The sequence below is a fragment of the Tenebrio molitor genome, chromosome 4 (genome assembly GCF_963966145.1).
Source record: "Tenebrio molitor chromosome 4, icTenMoli1.1, whole genome shotgun sequence".
Lineage (NCBI taxonomy): Eukaryota > Metazoa > Arthropoda > Insecta > Coleoptera > Tenebrionidae > Tenebrio > Tenebrio molitor.
The window spans coordinates 26,126,842-26,140,540 of record NC_091049.1 but is presented as its reverse complement, the minus strand read 5'-3'; the positions used below and the strand labels follow the sequence as shown (position 1 = coordinate 26,140,540).

Here is a 13,699-nt window from a genome sequence, read left to right as displayed (position 1 = left end):
CTCGACCCCCTGGACCATGCGTTAACCGTCGACGACGTCAGGACTCTCCCGGACCCAGGACACCTGTTCCCTAAGCCAGATCCGTCCCCTTAGGTTTTTCTGTTTCTTTCGGTTCCAGATATCAGGACCGACAGGATTCGGGGCCACAAGGATCACCATACAACCAGGAAGAGGACCCAACCACCACCATAAGGACCAGAAGAGAGTCGATGACACCAATATTCTCTAAAATCTAACCCATAAATCAAATTGCTTTATTTTTTTTCTAAACTCTACTGTCTTGTTCATGTATTGTAAATTTATACAGGGTGTTTCTGAAATACTTGTGTTAATTTTAACTGGTAATAGAACTCGTCAAAAGGAACAACTTTTCTATCTACCATTTTGCCGAAAAACGATGTTTAATTCCAAAAAAAATTGGAGAGATTTTTCACTAAAATAGCCCTACGCCACTAAATACTGCAATGGCTAATTGAGATCAGCGATAATATGAAAAAAACATCCATTTTCATCCAGAAAACGTGTTTTAACGCCGAAATCGAAATTCAAATAAATCTACCTGTATTGCAAAAAATCCACTTCCTAAGAATCTGGTTGTTTCACGTTTTTAGGTAGCTTAGTATTGGAGATATGAATGGTTTTAGGAAAATTTTTCCTAGTTTTTTAAGCCATTACGCAACGTTTTTCGCCAAAATGGAAGACAGAAAAGTTGTTCCTTTTGATAAGTTCTATTACCAGTTAAAATTAACGCACTTATTTCAGAAACACCCTGTATTTAAAATGCATTCACGTTATTTTTGCACAATGGGAGGCCATGGAAATTTTGCATTTAATTTGGTAGTAAAGCTGTGTGTTGAATTAGGTTATGTTTTTCTAAGTTTGAGGTTATAAATAGCGTCAATGTCTAGTGCATTGTTGTCAGTTTTACTAGTTTGTAATAGACGCATACTCAGACATTGCGGGAAATTCAGCAACATGTAATGTTACGTGACGGAAATCAAACAATGTGTCCAACGTTAAAAAAATAAATCATGGCCTCCCATTATGCCAAAATAAAGTCAAAGTAAATTTAGAAATAATTGCTGAAAATAATACAAGTTTTGGCGGGTACTGTCGACTCTACATTAATGATGTGATTGATTGGTGGGTCAAATTCAGTTTCAATGTTTACTACGTGAGCAGGAATTTCATGAACAGACGTAGTTTTCCATGCTTTTACCAAGGTTAAAATGCCATCTTTCTGGTGAATGCTAATCAAAAACTTGTTTTGTCGTTGTAATGAAGCCAGTACTGGCAGTACCTAAATGGGTCGAAGAAAGTGATCGCTGCAAGTGAGTAAAGTACCGAATGATGAACCGTTTGGACGTGATAATTTTCGGTGCCTCGGGATATTCTGGAAAATATGTAGTGCAGAATCTTGTCAAGGTTTCCACAAACGAAAAATGCAAAATCACGTGGGGAATCGCCGGTCGCTCTTTGGAGAAGCTCCAAAGCGTGATTAAAGAAATGGAACTCAAGCTAGGTCAGTATTTAGATGTTTCAACTAGGTCTGAAGTGGTACTTGCAGGAAGAAAATTCGACGAAGTACCGATGATGGTGGCAAATACAGACGACGAAAACTCTTTGATTTATATGGCTTTGAGAGCTCGTCTGGTGGTTAATTGTACAGGACCGTACAAAATCCATGGCGAGGCTGTGGTGCGGGCCTGCATTCAGCAAAACTGTCACTACATAGATATCTGTGCAGAGCCCCAATTTATGGAGCGCATGCAGTTGCTTTACAACGAGGAAGCCGCGAATAAGGGGGTGTACGTGGTACCATCGTGTGGGGTGGACAGTATTCCCTCAGACATGGGTGTGGATTTTGTTCGGAAGAGTTTCAAAGGCACACTTAATTCGGTCGAGGTTTACCAAGAAGTACTGTCAGATAAATGGTTCGGAGCTGGACCTTGTATCAATTCTGGCACTTGGGAGTCGTTGGTCTACGTCTTGGCGGACTACTCCGAGTTGAGAAAAATTCGAGAGAAGCTGTTCCAGATTGAGGTACCACCTTTAGTACCAAAATTATCATACAGGTAATTAAAATATAATTTATACTCGTATTCTGGCTGGCAAAGATCAAAAGTACCCATGTTCTTTCTTTTATTACTCTAGATGTTTACTTCCCCGAATCCCTCTGTCCAGAAACCACGCAGGGCCGTACCCAGGGTGCGAAGCCACCGTAATCCGACGCTCCCAACGCTACTTCTACGAAACCAACAACTCCAGACCCATTCAAATCCGCAGCTACGTGGGTTTCTTCAGCTTCCTAGTCTACATCCTCCTTTTCTTCGGATTCTGGATCTGGGTACTGATGTCTAAACTGCGTTTCACCCGAAATTTGCTACTCAAGTATCCGAGATTCTTCACTGGTGGCTTCTTCGGTACTAGTCCTTTGGAAGAAAACACGAAAATGATGGAGTTGGTGGCGACGTTTTACGGTCAAGGATGGAAAGGAAAAAGTGTGGATGTGACGTATCAACAAAAGGAAGACAGTTGGATTGTTGGTAAAGTGAGAGGGCGTGATGGATACCATTTGACGGGACTGTGTGCGGCGGTTTCTGCTCTTGTTTTGGTCGGTGGTAGCCAAAAGTTGCCCCAGAAAGGTGGAGTGTATACCACGGCGCCGGTTTTTACCGACACGGAGCTGGTAGAGATGTTGCAAAGATATGGGTTGGAGTTTGAAGTGTGCGATCGAGGTGACATGTAATCACATTCAAGGTCACGGTTTTTGAATGGCTTCTATTAGGTGTTCTTGGTTTTATTTACGTTGATAGTAATTATTCAAATCGCGAAAGAAAAGCAATGACATCAATGATTTATTGCAAACACGTCTAGAAATCAACAACCTTGATTGTGCAACACAATTCGCTAGTTCATTGGCTTTATCAATGCAAGTCGAAACATCATTGCATTATTGTTTAGCACAAATAACAAGTATTAGATATGTTTTGTCACCTAAAATACAGGGTGTTTTTGAAATGGGTACAGAAATTTTAATCACGAGCTACTGGCTTCATGTAGAACTAGGAAAAAATATTAAAAAAATTCAATGTCAAAAAATAAAATGACATTTATTTTTTGAGCTACAATTTTTTTAAATTGATTTTAGTTTTCTACGTTGTCCTACAACCACGTAGGTAAAATTTCAGCACATTTTAAAAATACACCCTGTATATCATGTTTTATAAAAAGTACGCCCGTAGCTCGTGGTTAAAATTTCTGCACTCATTTCAAAAACACCCTGTATATTAAACATGCAATTACTTTCTTTAAAAAATGTTAATATAATAATTCAATAAAAAAAAACTCAAAAATTGTTGTGTATTGTTTTTTCCTTATACATATACAGGGCATCTGTAAAAGATTGTCTGATCCAGCCTGCTATAAAAACTTGTCAAATTTTGAATGTGCCGGTTAATACAGAATCACATTTTTAGGTTAGGTTGTTAGCTCTACTGAAAGCGCAAACAAAACGTCAACGTCAAAAGATAGAGTTAATAACGAATTAAAATTAGGCGTCTGTTTCAAAAAGGCGGCAAAATAATATTTTTTTCTAAAGCTGGCTTGACCTGACAATCATTTATAGACACACTGTATTATTCTGTTATGAGCATCATAATTAACAATTCAGTTAATTAAACTCTTAAAAAAAACAATATTTACATTAGGTGTGCCTCGGCTCAGAATCAAATCTGATGCAATCCTATAATTTTCGACAGTCACGCTCAATTGGACATCAATCGGGTGATGCAACAGGGTCAAAGGTACCTTCATTCATCAACTACAACAGACAAATACTACATATTTATTTGTAATAACTTAATCAACACATCATTAATTTATTTTATAATCTATCTTTACTCATTCTATTTACACCTACATTTTATACAAATCTTTTTTAATTTTCCTACCATTCTATTTAAGTACCGATTTTTATCTAGTTCTCGAATATTCTTTCATTAAGTATTTTATTAGTATCTCGTCCACTTGACCTTTATCAAAAACTAGATAATCACTAGTTAATCAAAATAAAACCGTAAGCCCTAATGAACTTGCACTTTTTATCCACTTGGCCATTGCCATCCAAAGGTTTATTGCTTGAACGAGTTGGGCAATGACTGTGCAACAAAGATTCTCCTATATAATTACGCAAGATTGAACACCAGAATCACAAGTGAATCCGTTGTCTGTGCATCTCCTCCTCCACAATGAGTCGCTTGGACGTGATCATTTTTGGAGCCAGCGGGTACTCCGGAAAAATCATAGCAGAAATCTTTGACCAAATTTCGGCAAAGGAAAAGCGCAACATCTCGTGGGGAATCGCTGGGCGATCCTTGCAGAAGCTCCAACAAGTTTTTGGACGAACTGGAGAGCAAACTAGGTAGGAGCTTGCAATTCCATTGACGGTACTAACTCCCCAATTGATTTGTGTTGAATTACAGGAAAGAAGCTTGACAAGGTGCCAATAATAATCGCAAACACAAATGACGAAGCATCTTTGATGAAGATGGCCTCGAAAGCTCGTCTGGTTGTCAACTGCACAGGACTACATAGACATCACAGCTGAACCGCAGTTCATGGAGCGCATGCAGTTGCTTTACAACGAGGAGGCGTCGGAAAAGGGGGTCTACGTGGTACCAGCGTGCGGCCTTGACAGTATCCCAGCAGACATGGGTGTGGACTTCACCAGGAGAACCTTCAAAGGTACTCTCAACTCAGTCGAGGTCTATCAAGAAGTGGTCTCCGATACTGACGGGTACGGTACTGGATCGGTCATGAATTCCGGTACTTGGGAGTCGCTGATCTACATCATGACCGACTACTCCGAACTGAAGAAGATCCGCACAAAACTCTTCCCCGCGCGGCTGCCAGATTTGGAACCAAAACTGTCCTACAGGTACTCGACCAAAACTCGTACCAGCAATTGTGCTTCAATTTGTTTGGTTTTAGACGGCTCCCCCACAGGATCCCCATGTCAAAAGGACTCACAGGGCCGTACCCCAGCGGGGAAGGCACCGTCATCCGACGCTCCCAGCGCTACTTCTACGAAAACAGCCACTCCAGGCCCATCCAGGTGCGCACCTACATCGGTACGGAAGGGTACTTCTTCTACTTCTTCGCCTTCCTCGGGTTTTGGGTTAACGCCATCTTGTCCAAATTCAAGTTCACTCTTAATATGTTGCTGAAATATCCCAAATTGTTCTCTCTCGGGTTCAGTGGTTCCGAACCACTGGAAAAGAATCGACAGATGTTCCAAATAGTGACGATGGTTTACGGTAGAGGGTGGAAAGACAAGGAGGTGGATGAGACGTATGGGCAAAAGGAGGACAGTTGGATTGTTGCTAAAGTGACTGGTAGAGATGGGTACGAGATCACGGGGATTTGTGTGGCAGCGTCTGCTCTTGTTTTGCTGGATGGGGGGCAAAGGTTGCCCAAGAAAGGAGGAGTTTATACCACGGCGGCGGTGTTTACTGATACTGATCTTGTGCAGATGTTGCAAAGGCATGAACTGAAGTTTGACATCTGTGGTCAAGGAACGTGATTATTTTAGATCTAACAATCAATTTTGATACAATTTTAAGTACCGTTTTATTATTACAAGTATTAACCAGCATTTTATGTATAATTTTAGGTTATGTTTTGTAAATTTCTTTTAGCTGTATTTTTTTAGTAGGTAGTACCTGTGATCTTTTGGCCGGTACTTGCTTTTCCTTTCTGTTAACGTACGGCGTAGCTTCATCGTACATTTTTTATTTGTGATCAGTACCACTTCCATGCATACATTAATAAATTAAAACGAGTTTATATTCTTTATACGTGTTCCAAAATAACAATATTTATCTCATAGTAACCAGACAGAGGTCAAGGATACTGCACCGGCTGAATGTCCATCTAGAAGTGTGTCGCACCGTTATAGCACACTCGGCAACGCTAGTACTTAACGAAAAGCAGCGGAAGAACGTTGTGAAATCTTTTATAATGGCCCGTTTAGACGTGATAATTTTCGGTGCTTCGGGATATTCTGGAAAATACGTAGTGCAAAATCTTGTCAAGGTTTCCACAAACGAAAATTGCGAAATCACGTGGGGAATCGCCGGTCGCTCTTTGGAGAAGCTCCAGAGCGTCATTAAAGAAATGGAGCTCAAGCTAGGTCAGTATTTAGATGTTTCAACTAGGTCTGAAGTGGTACTTGTAGGAAAAAAATTCGACGAAGTACCAATCATGGTGGCAAATACAGACGACGAAAACTCTTTGATTAATATGGCCTCGAGAGCTCGTCTTGTGGTTAATTGTACAGGACCGTATAAAGTCCATGGAGAGGCCGTGGTGCGGGCCTGCATTCAACAAAACTGTCACTACATAGATATCTGTGCAGAGCCCCAATTTATGGAGCGCATGCAGCTGCTTTACAACGAGGAAGCCGCGAATAAGGGGGTGTACGTGGTACCATCGTGTGGGGTGGACAGTATTCCCTCAGACATGGGGGTGGATTTTGTTAGGAAGAGTTTCGAAGGAACACTTAATTCAGTCGAGGTTTACCAAGAAGTAGTACCAGATGGAGGATTTGGAGTAGGACCTTGTATCAATTCTGGGACTTGGGAGTCGTTGGTCTACGTCTTGGCTGACTACTCGGAGTTGAGGAAAATTCGGGAGAAGCTGTTCCGGATAGAGGTACCACCTTTAGTACCAAAATTATCTTACAGGTAATTAAAACATAATTTATATTCGCAAAAATCAAAAGTACTCATTCCTGCAGAGTATGTTATTGGCAATAATGTCTTTATTTGTACACTTTACATTTGACACCTGTCGTTGGTACCGATCAAATAATTTTCGAACATGTTTAAATGTGATGCAATTTAATTCTTAATTAATGACGACTCTTCTCGCTTTTATTACTCTAGATGTTCACTTCCCCGAGTACCTTTGTCCAGAAACCACGCAGGGCCGTACCCAGGATGCGAAGGCACCGTAATCCGACGCTCCCAACGCTACTTCTACGAAACCAACAACTCCAGACCCATCCAAATCCGCTGCTACGTGGGTACCGTCAGCTTCCTCCTCTACATCTTACTTTTCTTGGGATTCTGGATCTGGGTACCGATGTCTAAACTGCGTTTCACTCGAAATTTGTTACTCAAATATCCGAGATTCTTCAGTGGTGGCGTCTTTGGTACTAGTCCTCTTGAAGAGAGCAACAAAAAGTTTGAATTGGTGACGACGTTTTACGGTCGAGGATGGAAAGGAAAAAGTGTGGGTGTGACGTATCGACAAAAGGAAGACAGTTGGATTGTTGGTAAAGTGAGAGGGCGTGATGGGTACCAAGTGACGGGACTGTGTGCGGCGGTTTCTGCTCTTGTTTTGGTCGGTGGTAGCCAAAAGTTGCCCCAGAAGGGTGGAGTGTATACCACGGCGCCGGTTTTTACCGACACGGAGCTGGTGGAGATGTTGCAAAGGAATGGGTTGGAGTTTGAAGTGTGTGATCAAGGTGAAATGTAATGAAATTCAGGGTGACGCTTTTAATTGTCTTCTATTAGGTGTCCTTGGTTTTATTTACGTTGGTAGTAGTTATTTAATTGATTAATTACAAAATGTATTTATTGCAAACACGTCTAGAAGTCAACTATCTGGATTACAAGTATCACAAATTGCTAGTTCAAGATGTCTGTTCTAGTAACTTTCCCAAATCCAAGCTGTCAATTTTTTAATCAATTTGTTTATTTTTATCAGTTTGTAAACCTTGTATAAGTGGAAAACTAAAGTGTTTATCGTAGATTATTGTTTTCATTACAAATATTTTAGACACTCTACTTTTATATACATATAACCACTCCAGATATATTCAGGTCCGCACCTACATGGATATACAAGGTGTCTCAAAATTCGCGAATTCCGAATTCAGAGCGTGGTAAAGAAGGATCCAGTGGAGCTCGAAAAATACTTAGAAAAAAAAATTCGCTCTTCCTGAAGAAGATATAAGCACTTTAATTTTGTTCAATACATAGCAGCCTTCATATCCACAGTGACATAATACTGGTCGTCAATGTCATTTCAAAATTTGGTTAGATTGTCACAAATTCAAAAAAAATCCCTACCCATGTCAACAAAGTGTCAAAAAAATTAATTAATTAATTAATTTCAATTAATATCATACAACATGATGATTGGTTATGCTATTAACGACCGTTTTACAATGGAGCATTTTCCATTGCATCAAAGCATGATTTTGACGACTTTTTTTTGCTCGTATACAGGGTGTTATTGAAATGCGTGACCAAATTTTAACCACGAGCTACTGGCTTCATGGGAAACTCGGAAAAAAATATTTAAAAAATTCTATGTCAAAAAATAAAATGACATTTATTTTTTGAGCTACAAGTTTTTTTAATTGCTTTTAGTCTTCTACGTTGTCCCATAACCTCGTAGGTAAAATTTCCGCACATTTTAAAAATACACCTGTATAATTTTTTCTATTTTGCACCTTTAACCGAGTCAGTATAACACTCAAACGGGTTTCGAAAAGAAGTTCTTTTCGATACTGGTTTCAGGAACATTTACTTAAATTTTTAATGTTGGCAGTGAGTCACAGTGAGTATAGTTGCTAAGTGATCGCTGCACTTTACGACACTTTAAATTCAAGACTTGCAATTGTTCGTCTAGTTACCAGTGTTACTAACCCTTTATATCTGCCAAATTAATTTTCCTAGCATTATGTTTTGAACGTATTTTAAATTTAAAATTTAAAATAGGGGCAAAATAGAAAAAAATATTATATTACACTCGTTTTATAAGCCATTTTGTCGCACTTGTTTTCTTTAAAAAACGCGTACAACAAAATGATGTCTTATAATAATAGTAGTTTATTTAATGAGTTCGTGTGTAAATTGTTTTTTTTTTGGCACGAGTGGGCCATTTTAATACGCTTGTTTCACTCGCGTTTTAAAGGCCCACGAGTGCCAAAAAAGGCCCAATTTACACACGAATGAGTTGAATACAACGTTTTTTTGTTCGACGAGCCCCTTAAAGGCTCCAAATCGCTTAAAACCTTTAAAATTAGCTTGACGTTTCGTTTTGACAAGTTGTGACATTTATCAAAATCCGTTCACACACGAGAAAATTTTCAAATTCTGACAGTGTCGAACAAAAAATTACTATTTTGATGTATTTTTTTGTCTTGTATCTGCTAAAGTTTATATTTAATGCTGCAGCAGTATTTAATGTGTCTGTTACAGATTCATTACTATAAATTATAAACCCTGTTCACATATCACACATGCACCACCTGCTGACTAACGTTTCTTTGTTTCTTAAGCAATAAATATCCCTAGTGTAATAACTGAAGGCGATACAAGTTGGTGCAACTGAAACAACAATTTAACTTTGTCAAATTAACAGACTTAAGAAACTTAAGTAAAAAAAAGAAGACATTTTCTTAACAAAAACCTAAAAATTGTCTCAATACAGTGAGTGGAATGATGAGATTTATAAAAAATTAACCTAACTTTTCATTTTCCCCTAGATCAAATTCAACAGCGTACTCGTATATACGGAGTGATCGAGAAAAACTGTTTGCGTTGGTAATACTGAATTTAATTTTTAAATGGTGCTACTGGAGTAACTTCCGATTGTTGACGACTTGACACTGACAGCCGCATCATTGACAAGTGACGTTTGACATTTCAGATTAAATTAAACATGCTGGTGAATCTGCTCGAAAGCCTAAAAAAAGTGTTAATTTATGCTTACAGCCAAAAGGGGTATTTAATTTTTAGATAATTGTTCTGCATTTCAAGTTTAATTTCTTTTTACCGTTAATTTTTACTCCATAACCTACCATTTTGTCGCTATTAATGTTACGTCAGATATCTGTCAAATAAACAAACAAAACATCGGGTGCAGTGTTAAAAATAGCTAAATTAAAAAAATGTTCATAATTGTGTTGCCAACTCAAACAGTCGTTCCTGCTTGATAGGTACTAATAATATTCTTGACCACCCTGTATTTAGATTCTTTTGACATTTATATAAATGTTGACAAAGTTTTTGAATCTGTGTTAGTTTTGTTTGACACATTAACAATATTAGTACAAAGTGTCTACCTGTGGAATTCGAATATATTTGATTTTTGCCGATAGAAAACAGAGGTTATGTAAGTCTACCTATTAATGACAGGTTTTTAATAAAGACTGTTGTAAGATGAAAAGTAACTACAATATAGAAAAACTGAAGAAAATCACAAGCAAAACAACTAAGACGTCGAACTTACAACTGACGCTAAGATTTAATAATTTGACATGTGATTGTTGACATTTGATTTGACGGTTCCAGAAGTGTCGAAATGAAATTTTGGATAAACTGTTTCTTTTAACTGTACTTGATTATAAAATTTTCTCCTTAGAGTATACTTGCGTCAAGTCTAGTAACAAAATGAATTTAGGTTATGTTGTTTTGGTTTAAACGTGATTTTTAAATACTGCAATTTTATAAAGTCTGTAAATGAAACTTGTAAATAACACTCAAGAAGATGACTTTAGTTCGTTTATAACATTTTTGAACTATCCATTATAACAAATAAGATTAAATCTGCAAAAGATTTGTTAATATCGAATTTAAACAAACGAGTAGGTAATTTGAAAATCATGGATAACCAACCTGGCAATATGAATATAACTAGCGAATTAACCAACCTAATAACTTATTAGGTTGGTTAATTCGCTAGTAATATATAATAACTATAATAACCACAAATTGTTTTTGAAAAACTGTCAACTGACATTTTTTCTTATTTTTGGTCGTTCAGAAAATTATCTTAAACATTTTTAACAAGATGTGTGCTAACCGTGAGTGCGTATATTAATAGCAACAGTAGTTCCGCGAAGAATCAACAAATAATAATTTAGTAGTAATTTTTGCAGCCAAAAAGTTTATTATTTATTTCTGTCTTTATTCAGCTCAACGATTGTGCAAAAATTGAAACTGATTTTTTTTCTTAAGATTACCTACAAAACAAAAATGAATAAAAAACCCTAGTTTTAGAATTATGTTTGGTTAATTAATTTCTCTCTCGTTATAATAATTTCCATAAACGAATCCATACCGCACCGGCTGGCTCGTCCCCGAAAAAAATCCCAACACGCCGAAGAGACATAACGAAAGTAACCGATGGCGTTTTTTGCCGCCGCCTTGGACGAATAAACGCTTAAGACCATTAAGCACGAAGATGTCATCTCAATTTATAAATAGAGCTTAAAAAGGCAACACATCTCCTGTGCGAGTCGCGCGTTTCACTCTACTGCGGCACTCACCCCGTCGTACCTCGTGACATGTGAATAGCAAAGTGAGTACCGCGTTCATCAACCCTTCAACCCTGACGCCCCAATTACACAGATGCTGCTCAACATGAACGAACCCCTGTACAACCCCACCGTCCACCTGAGCCAGACCGAGCTGATGGAGAAGTTCAACCTGGCCTTCTACGAGGGCCAGAACTTGTCCAAGAGCGACGTCCTCGCCAGCTTCGACGAACCGGAAATCAGAGACGACTATCTGATCGACTACTTGATCTCCAACAACGAAACCTCCTCGACGGACTTCGATTTCAACGACTTCGTCCGGACCTTCGACCAGAACCTCTGCCAGAGCACCGACACCGAGACCACGATCTCCAGCGAGACCGATCCCAGCTTCTCGCAGTTTTTTGTGCCGCCCCAGCTCGACTCCTTGGACCTGGAGGACATAGACTTGTGCGACGGTCTCTCCAGTGAATCCCTCGATTTGGACAACCTCACCAGCGAGCTGCCAGTCTTCGACGAGACAAGCTTCCCGCGAGACGACCTCCTACCGCCGATTACCACCATATCCAGAAGCAACATCGACTTCAGCAACTACCTGAGAACGATCCCCGAAGACAATCTCAGCTTCAGCGAGCAAGACTCGACGCGGAGCGAGTTCGGACACTTGATTGGCACTAGGTGCGTCAACAACAACTACTTGAGAGAGGAACCGTCGGAGTACCACCTCTCGGACAACCAGGTGGTGTTGAGCCAAAACGACGCGCTGTTGGATTTGAACGAAGACCCTCTGCTGAGCTCCACGAGTCTGGTGTATCCTCGGAGGCGGCACCAGGTGTCGGAGTCCGACTCTAGCAACTGCGACGAGGAGGTGTCGTCGTCGTCGGTACTGCAGTGCCAGTGGGAGCACTGCTACCAGATCTACGACTGTCAGAGCGCGCTGGTCAAGCACATCGAGAAGTGTCACGTGGAGGTGAAGCGAGGCGAAGAGTTCACGTGCTACTGGACGAACTGCCCCCGCAAGATCAAACCCTTCAACGCCAGATACAAACTCCTGATCCACATGAGAGTCCACAGCGGGGAAAAGCCGAACAAGTGCCCGGTAAGTTCGATATCGGTGACAAAAAACGCACCACATGTTTTTGACACCACCTGGGCCAACTTAAAGTTCAGTGAGCCTAATAAAATAAACACAGCGGAAAAAATGGGCGACGGTTACATCACAACACTAATAATAGCTGTTTGCAGTTCGAAGGCTGCAACAAGGCGTTCTCGAGGCTGGAGAACTTGAAGATCCACCAGCGGAGCCACACAGGTGAGCGGCCCTACCTCTGCCAGTTCCCCACCTGCACCAAGAGCTTCTCCAACAGCTCCGACAGGGCCAAGCATCAAAGAACACACTTCGACACGGTAGGTGGCGTGATTCGCGCGTACTTTTTTTTCTGAAGAGTGCTGTTGCAGAAGCCGTACGCGTGTCAAGTGGTCGGCTGTACAAAAAAGTACACAGATCCGAGCAGTCTGAGGAAGCACGTCAAGAACCACACCAACGAGGAGCAGATGCTGATCAAGAAGAAGAGTCAGGAGGAGTGCTTCAATGCCAGCTACGCGAGGAAGTTCTTCGATCCGAACAGGCAGAAGGCGGTCAAGAGCGACAAGCAGTTTTACGCCAACGTCGAGCATAACTATTCGAACAACGGAGAAGCGGAAGCGAGGAAGTACGATTCGTCGAATATCAGGCAAGATTTGAAGAATAAGATCTCGGAGAAGAATAAGATGAGGAAGTTGGGGTACTGAGCGTCTTGTGATAATTTTGTATATTGATTTGTTGGTACTTTTATAGGTTTAGGCTTAAAATAAATATTTTTGTATTATATTATTTCTATTAAATTTTTTAAATAATGCTCACGTTTTGTTGTTTTGAAAAGGAGTCGGTGATGAATAAATATACTTAAATAAAAATGGTACAACACGACACAACACTAGATACACGAACGACAGAAACAATCAAATTTCCTAATCCTTATTTCAATATTTCTTTAAAGAAATATTTGAGCGATTTACAAAGAAAAAATTGCTTTGAAAATCGTTATTCCAAAAAGTTTTAATAACTTGAGAATCCCTTGAAGATCAACAGTCAAGAGTTTCGCAAATTTACCATTTTAGAGAGTCCCCTCTAATGAGAAAAAATAAAAGGGACGGCAGGGTTAAAATATTTTGAACAAAAATATAATATTAAATATTTTTTGTTAAAAATCAACAGCTCAAACTGGAAAATCTATCATAAATTGTTTTTTCTTCAAACGTCCGTAAATTATGATATTATCCTGCTGCATTGATAATGCTAAAGTGCCACTTCATTGTCATGGC

General features: G+C 39.5%; 4 protein-coding genes across 5 annotated transcripts; all 4 read left to right on the top strand.

Annotated features, from left to right (window-relative positions):
* The first annotated feature begins 1,121 nt into the window (after positions 1-1,121).
* On the top strand, positions 1,122-3,342 carry LOC138128937 (saccharopine dehydrogenase-like oxidoreductase). The gene is made up of 3 exons (XM_069045168.1): positions 1,122-1,522; positions 1,568-2,075; positions 2,155-3,342. The coding sequence occupies exons 1-3, from the start codon at positions 1,348-1,350 to the stop codon at positions 2,747-2,749; spliced, it is 1,278 nt and encodes a 425-aa protein (XP_068901269.1). The 5' UTR covers positions 1,122-1,347; the 3' UTR covers positions 2,750-3,342.
* Positions 3,343-4,052: 710 nt separating this feature from the next.
* Positions 4,053-5,824, top strand: LOC138128747 (saccharopine dehydrogenase-like oxidoreductase). Of its 2 annotated transcripts, XM_069044925.1 has the most exons (3): positions 4,053-4,423; positions 4,485-4,939; positions 4,993-5,824. In XM_069044925.1, the coding sequence occupies exons 2-3, from the start codon at positions 4,620-4,622 to the stop codon at positions 5,582-5,584; spliced, it is 912 nt and encodes a 303-aa protein (XP_068901026.1). In that variant the 5' UTR covers positions 4,053-4,423; positions 4,485-4,619; the 3' UTR covers positions 5,585-5,824. The 2 variants fall into 2 exon arrangements, with proteins under 2 accessions (XP_068901026.1, XP_068901027.1); XM_069044926.1 differs by lacking the exon at positions 4,053-4,423 and having other exon boundaries at positions 4,460-4,939.
* A 96-nt stretch (positions 5,825-5,920) lies between these two features.
* LOC138128746 (saccharopine dehydrogenase-like oxidoreductase) lies at positions 5,921-7,816 on the top strand. The gene is made up of 3 exons (XM_069044924.1): positions 5,921-6,193; positions 6,239-6,746; positions 6,948-7,816. The coding sequence occupies exons 1-3, from the start codon at positions 6,022-6,024 to the stop codon at positions 7,540-7,542; spliced, it is 1,275 nt and encodes a 424-aa protein (XP_068901025.1). The 5' UTR covers positions 5,921-6,021; the 3' UTR covers positions 7,543-7,816.
* A 2,952-nt stretch (positions 7,817-10,768) lies between these two features.
* Positions 10,769-13,233, top strand: LOC138128812 (zinc finger protein GLI1-like). The gene is made up of 4 exons (XM_069045013.1): positions 10,769-11,379; positions 11,430-12,434; positions 12,581-12,742; positions 12,794-13,233. The coding sequence occupies exons 2-4, from the start codon at positions 11,430-11,432 to the stop codon at positions 13,124-13,126; spliced, it is 1,500 nt and encodes a 499-aa protein (XP_068901114.1). The 5' UTR covers positions 10,769-11,379; the 3' UTR covers positions 13,127-13,233.
* Positions 13,234-13,699: the final 466 nt, after the last annotated feature.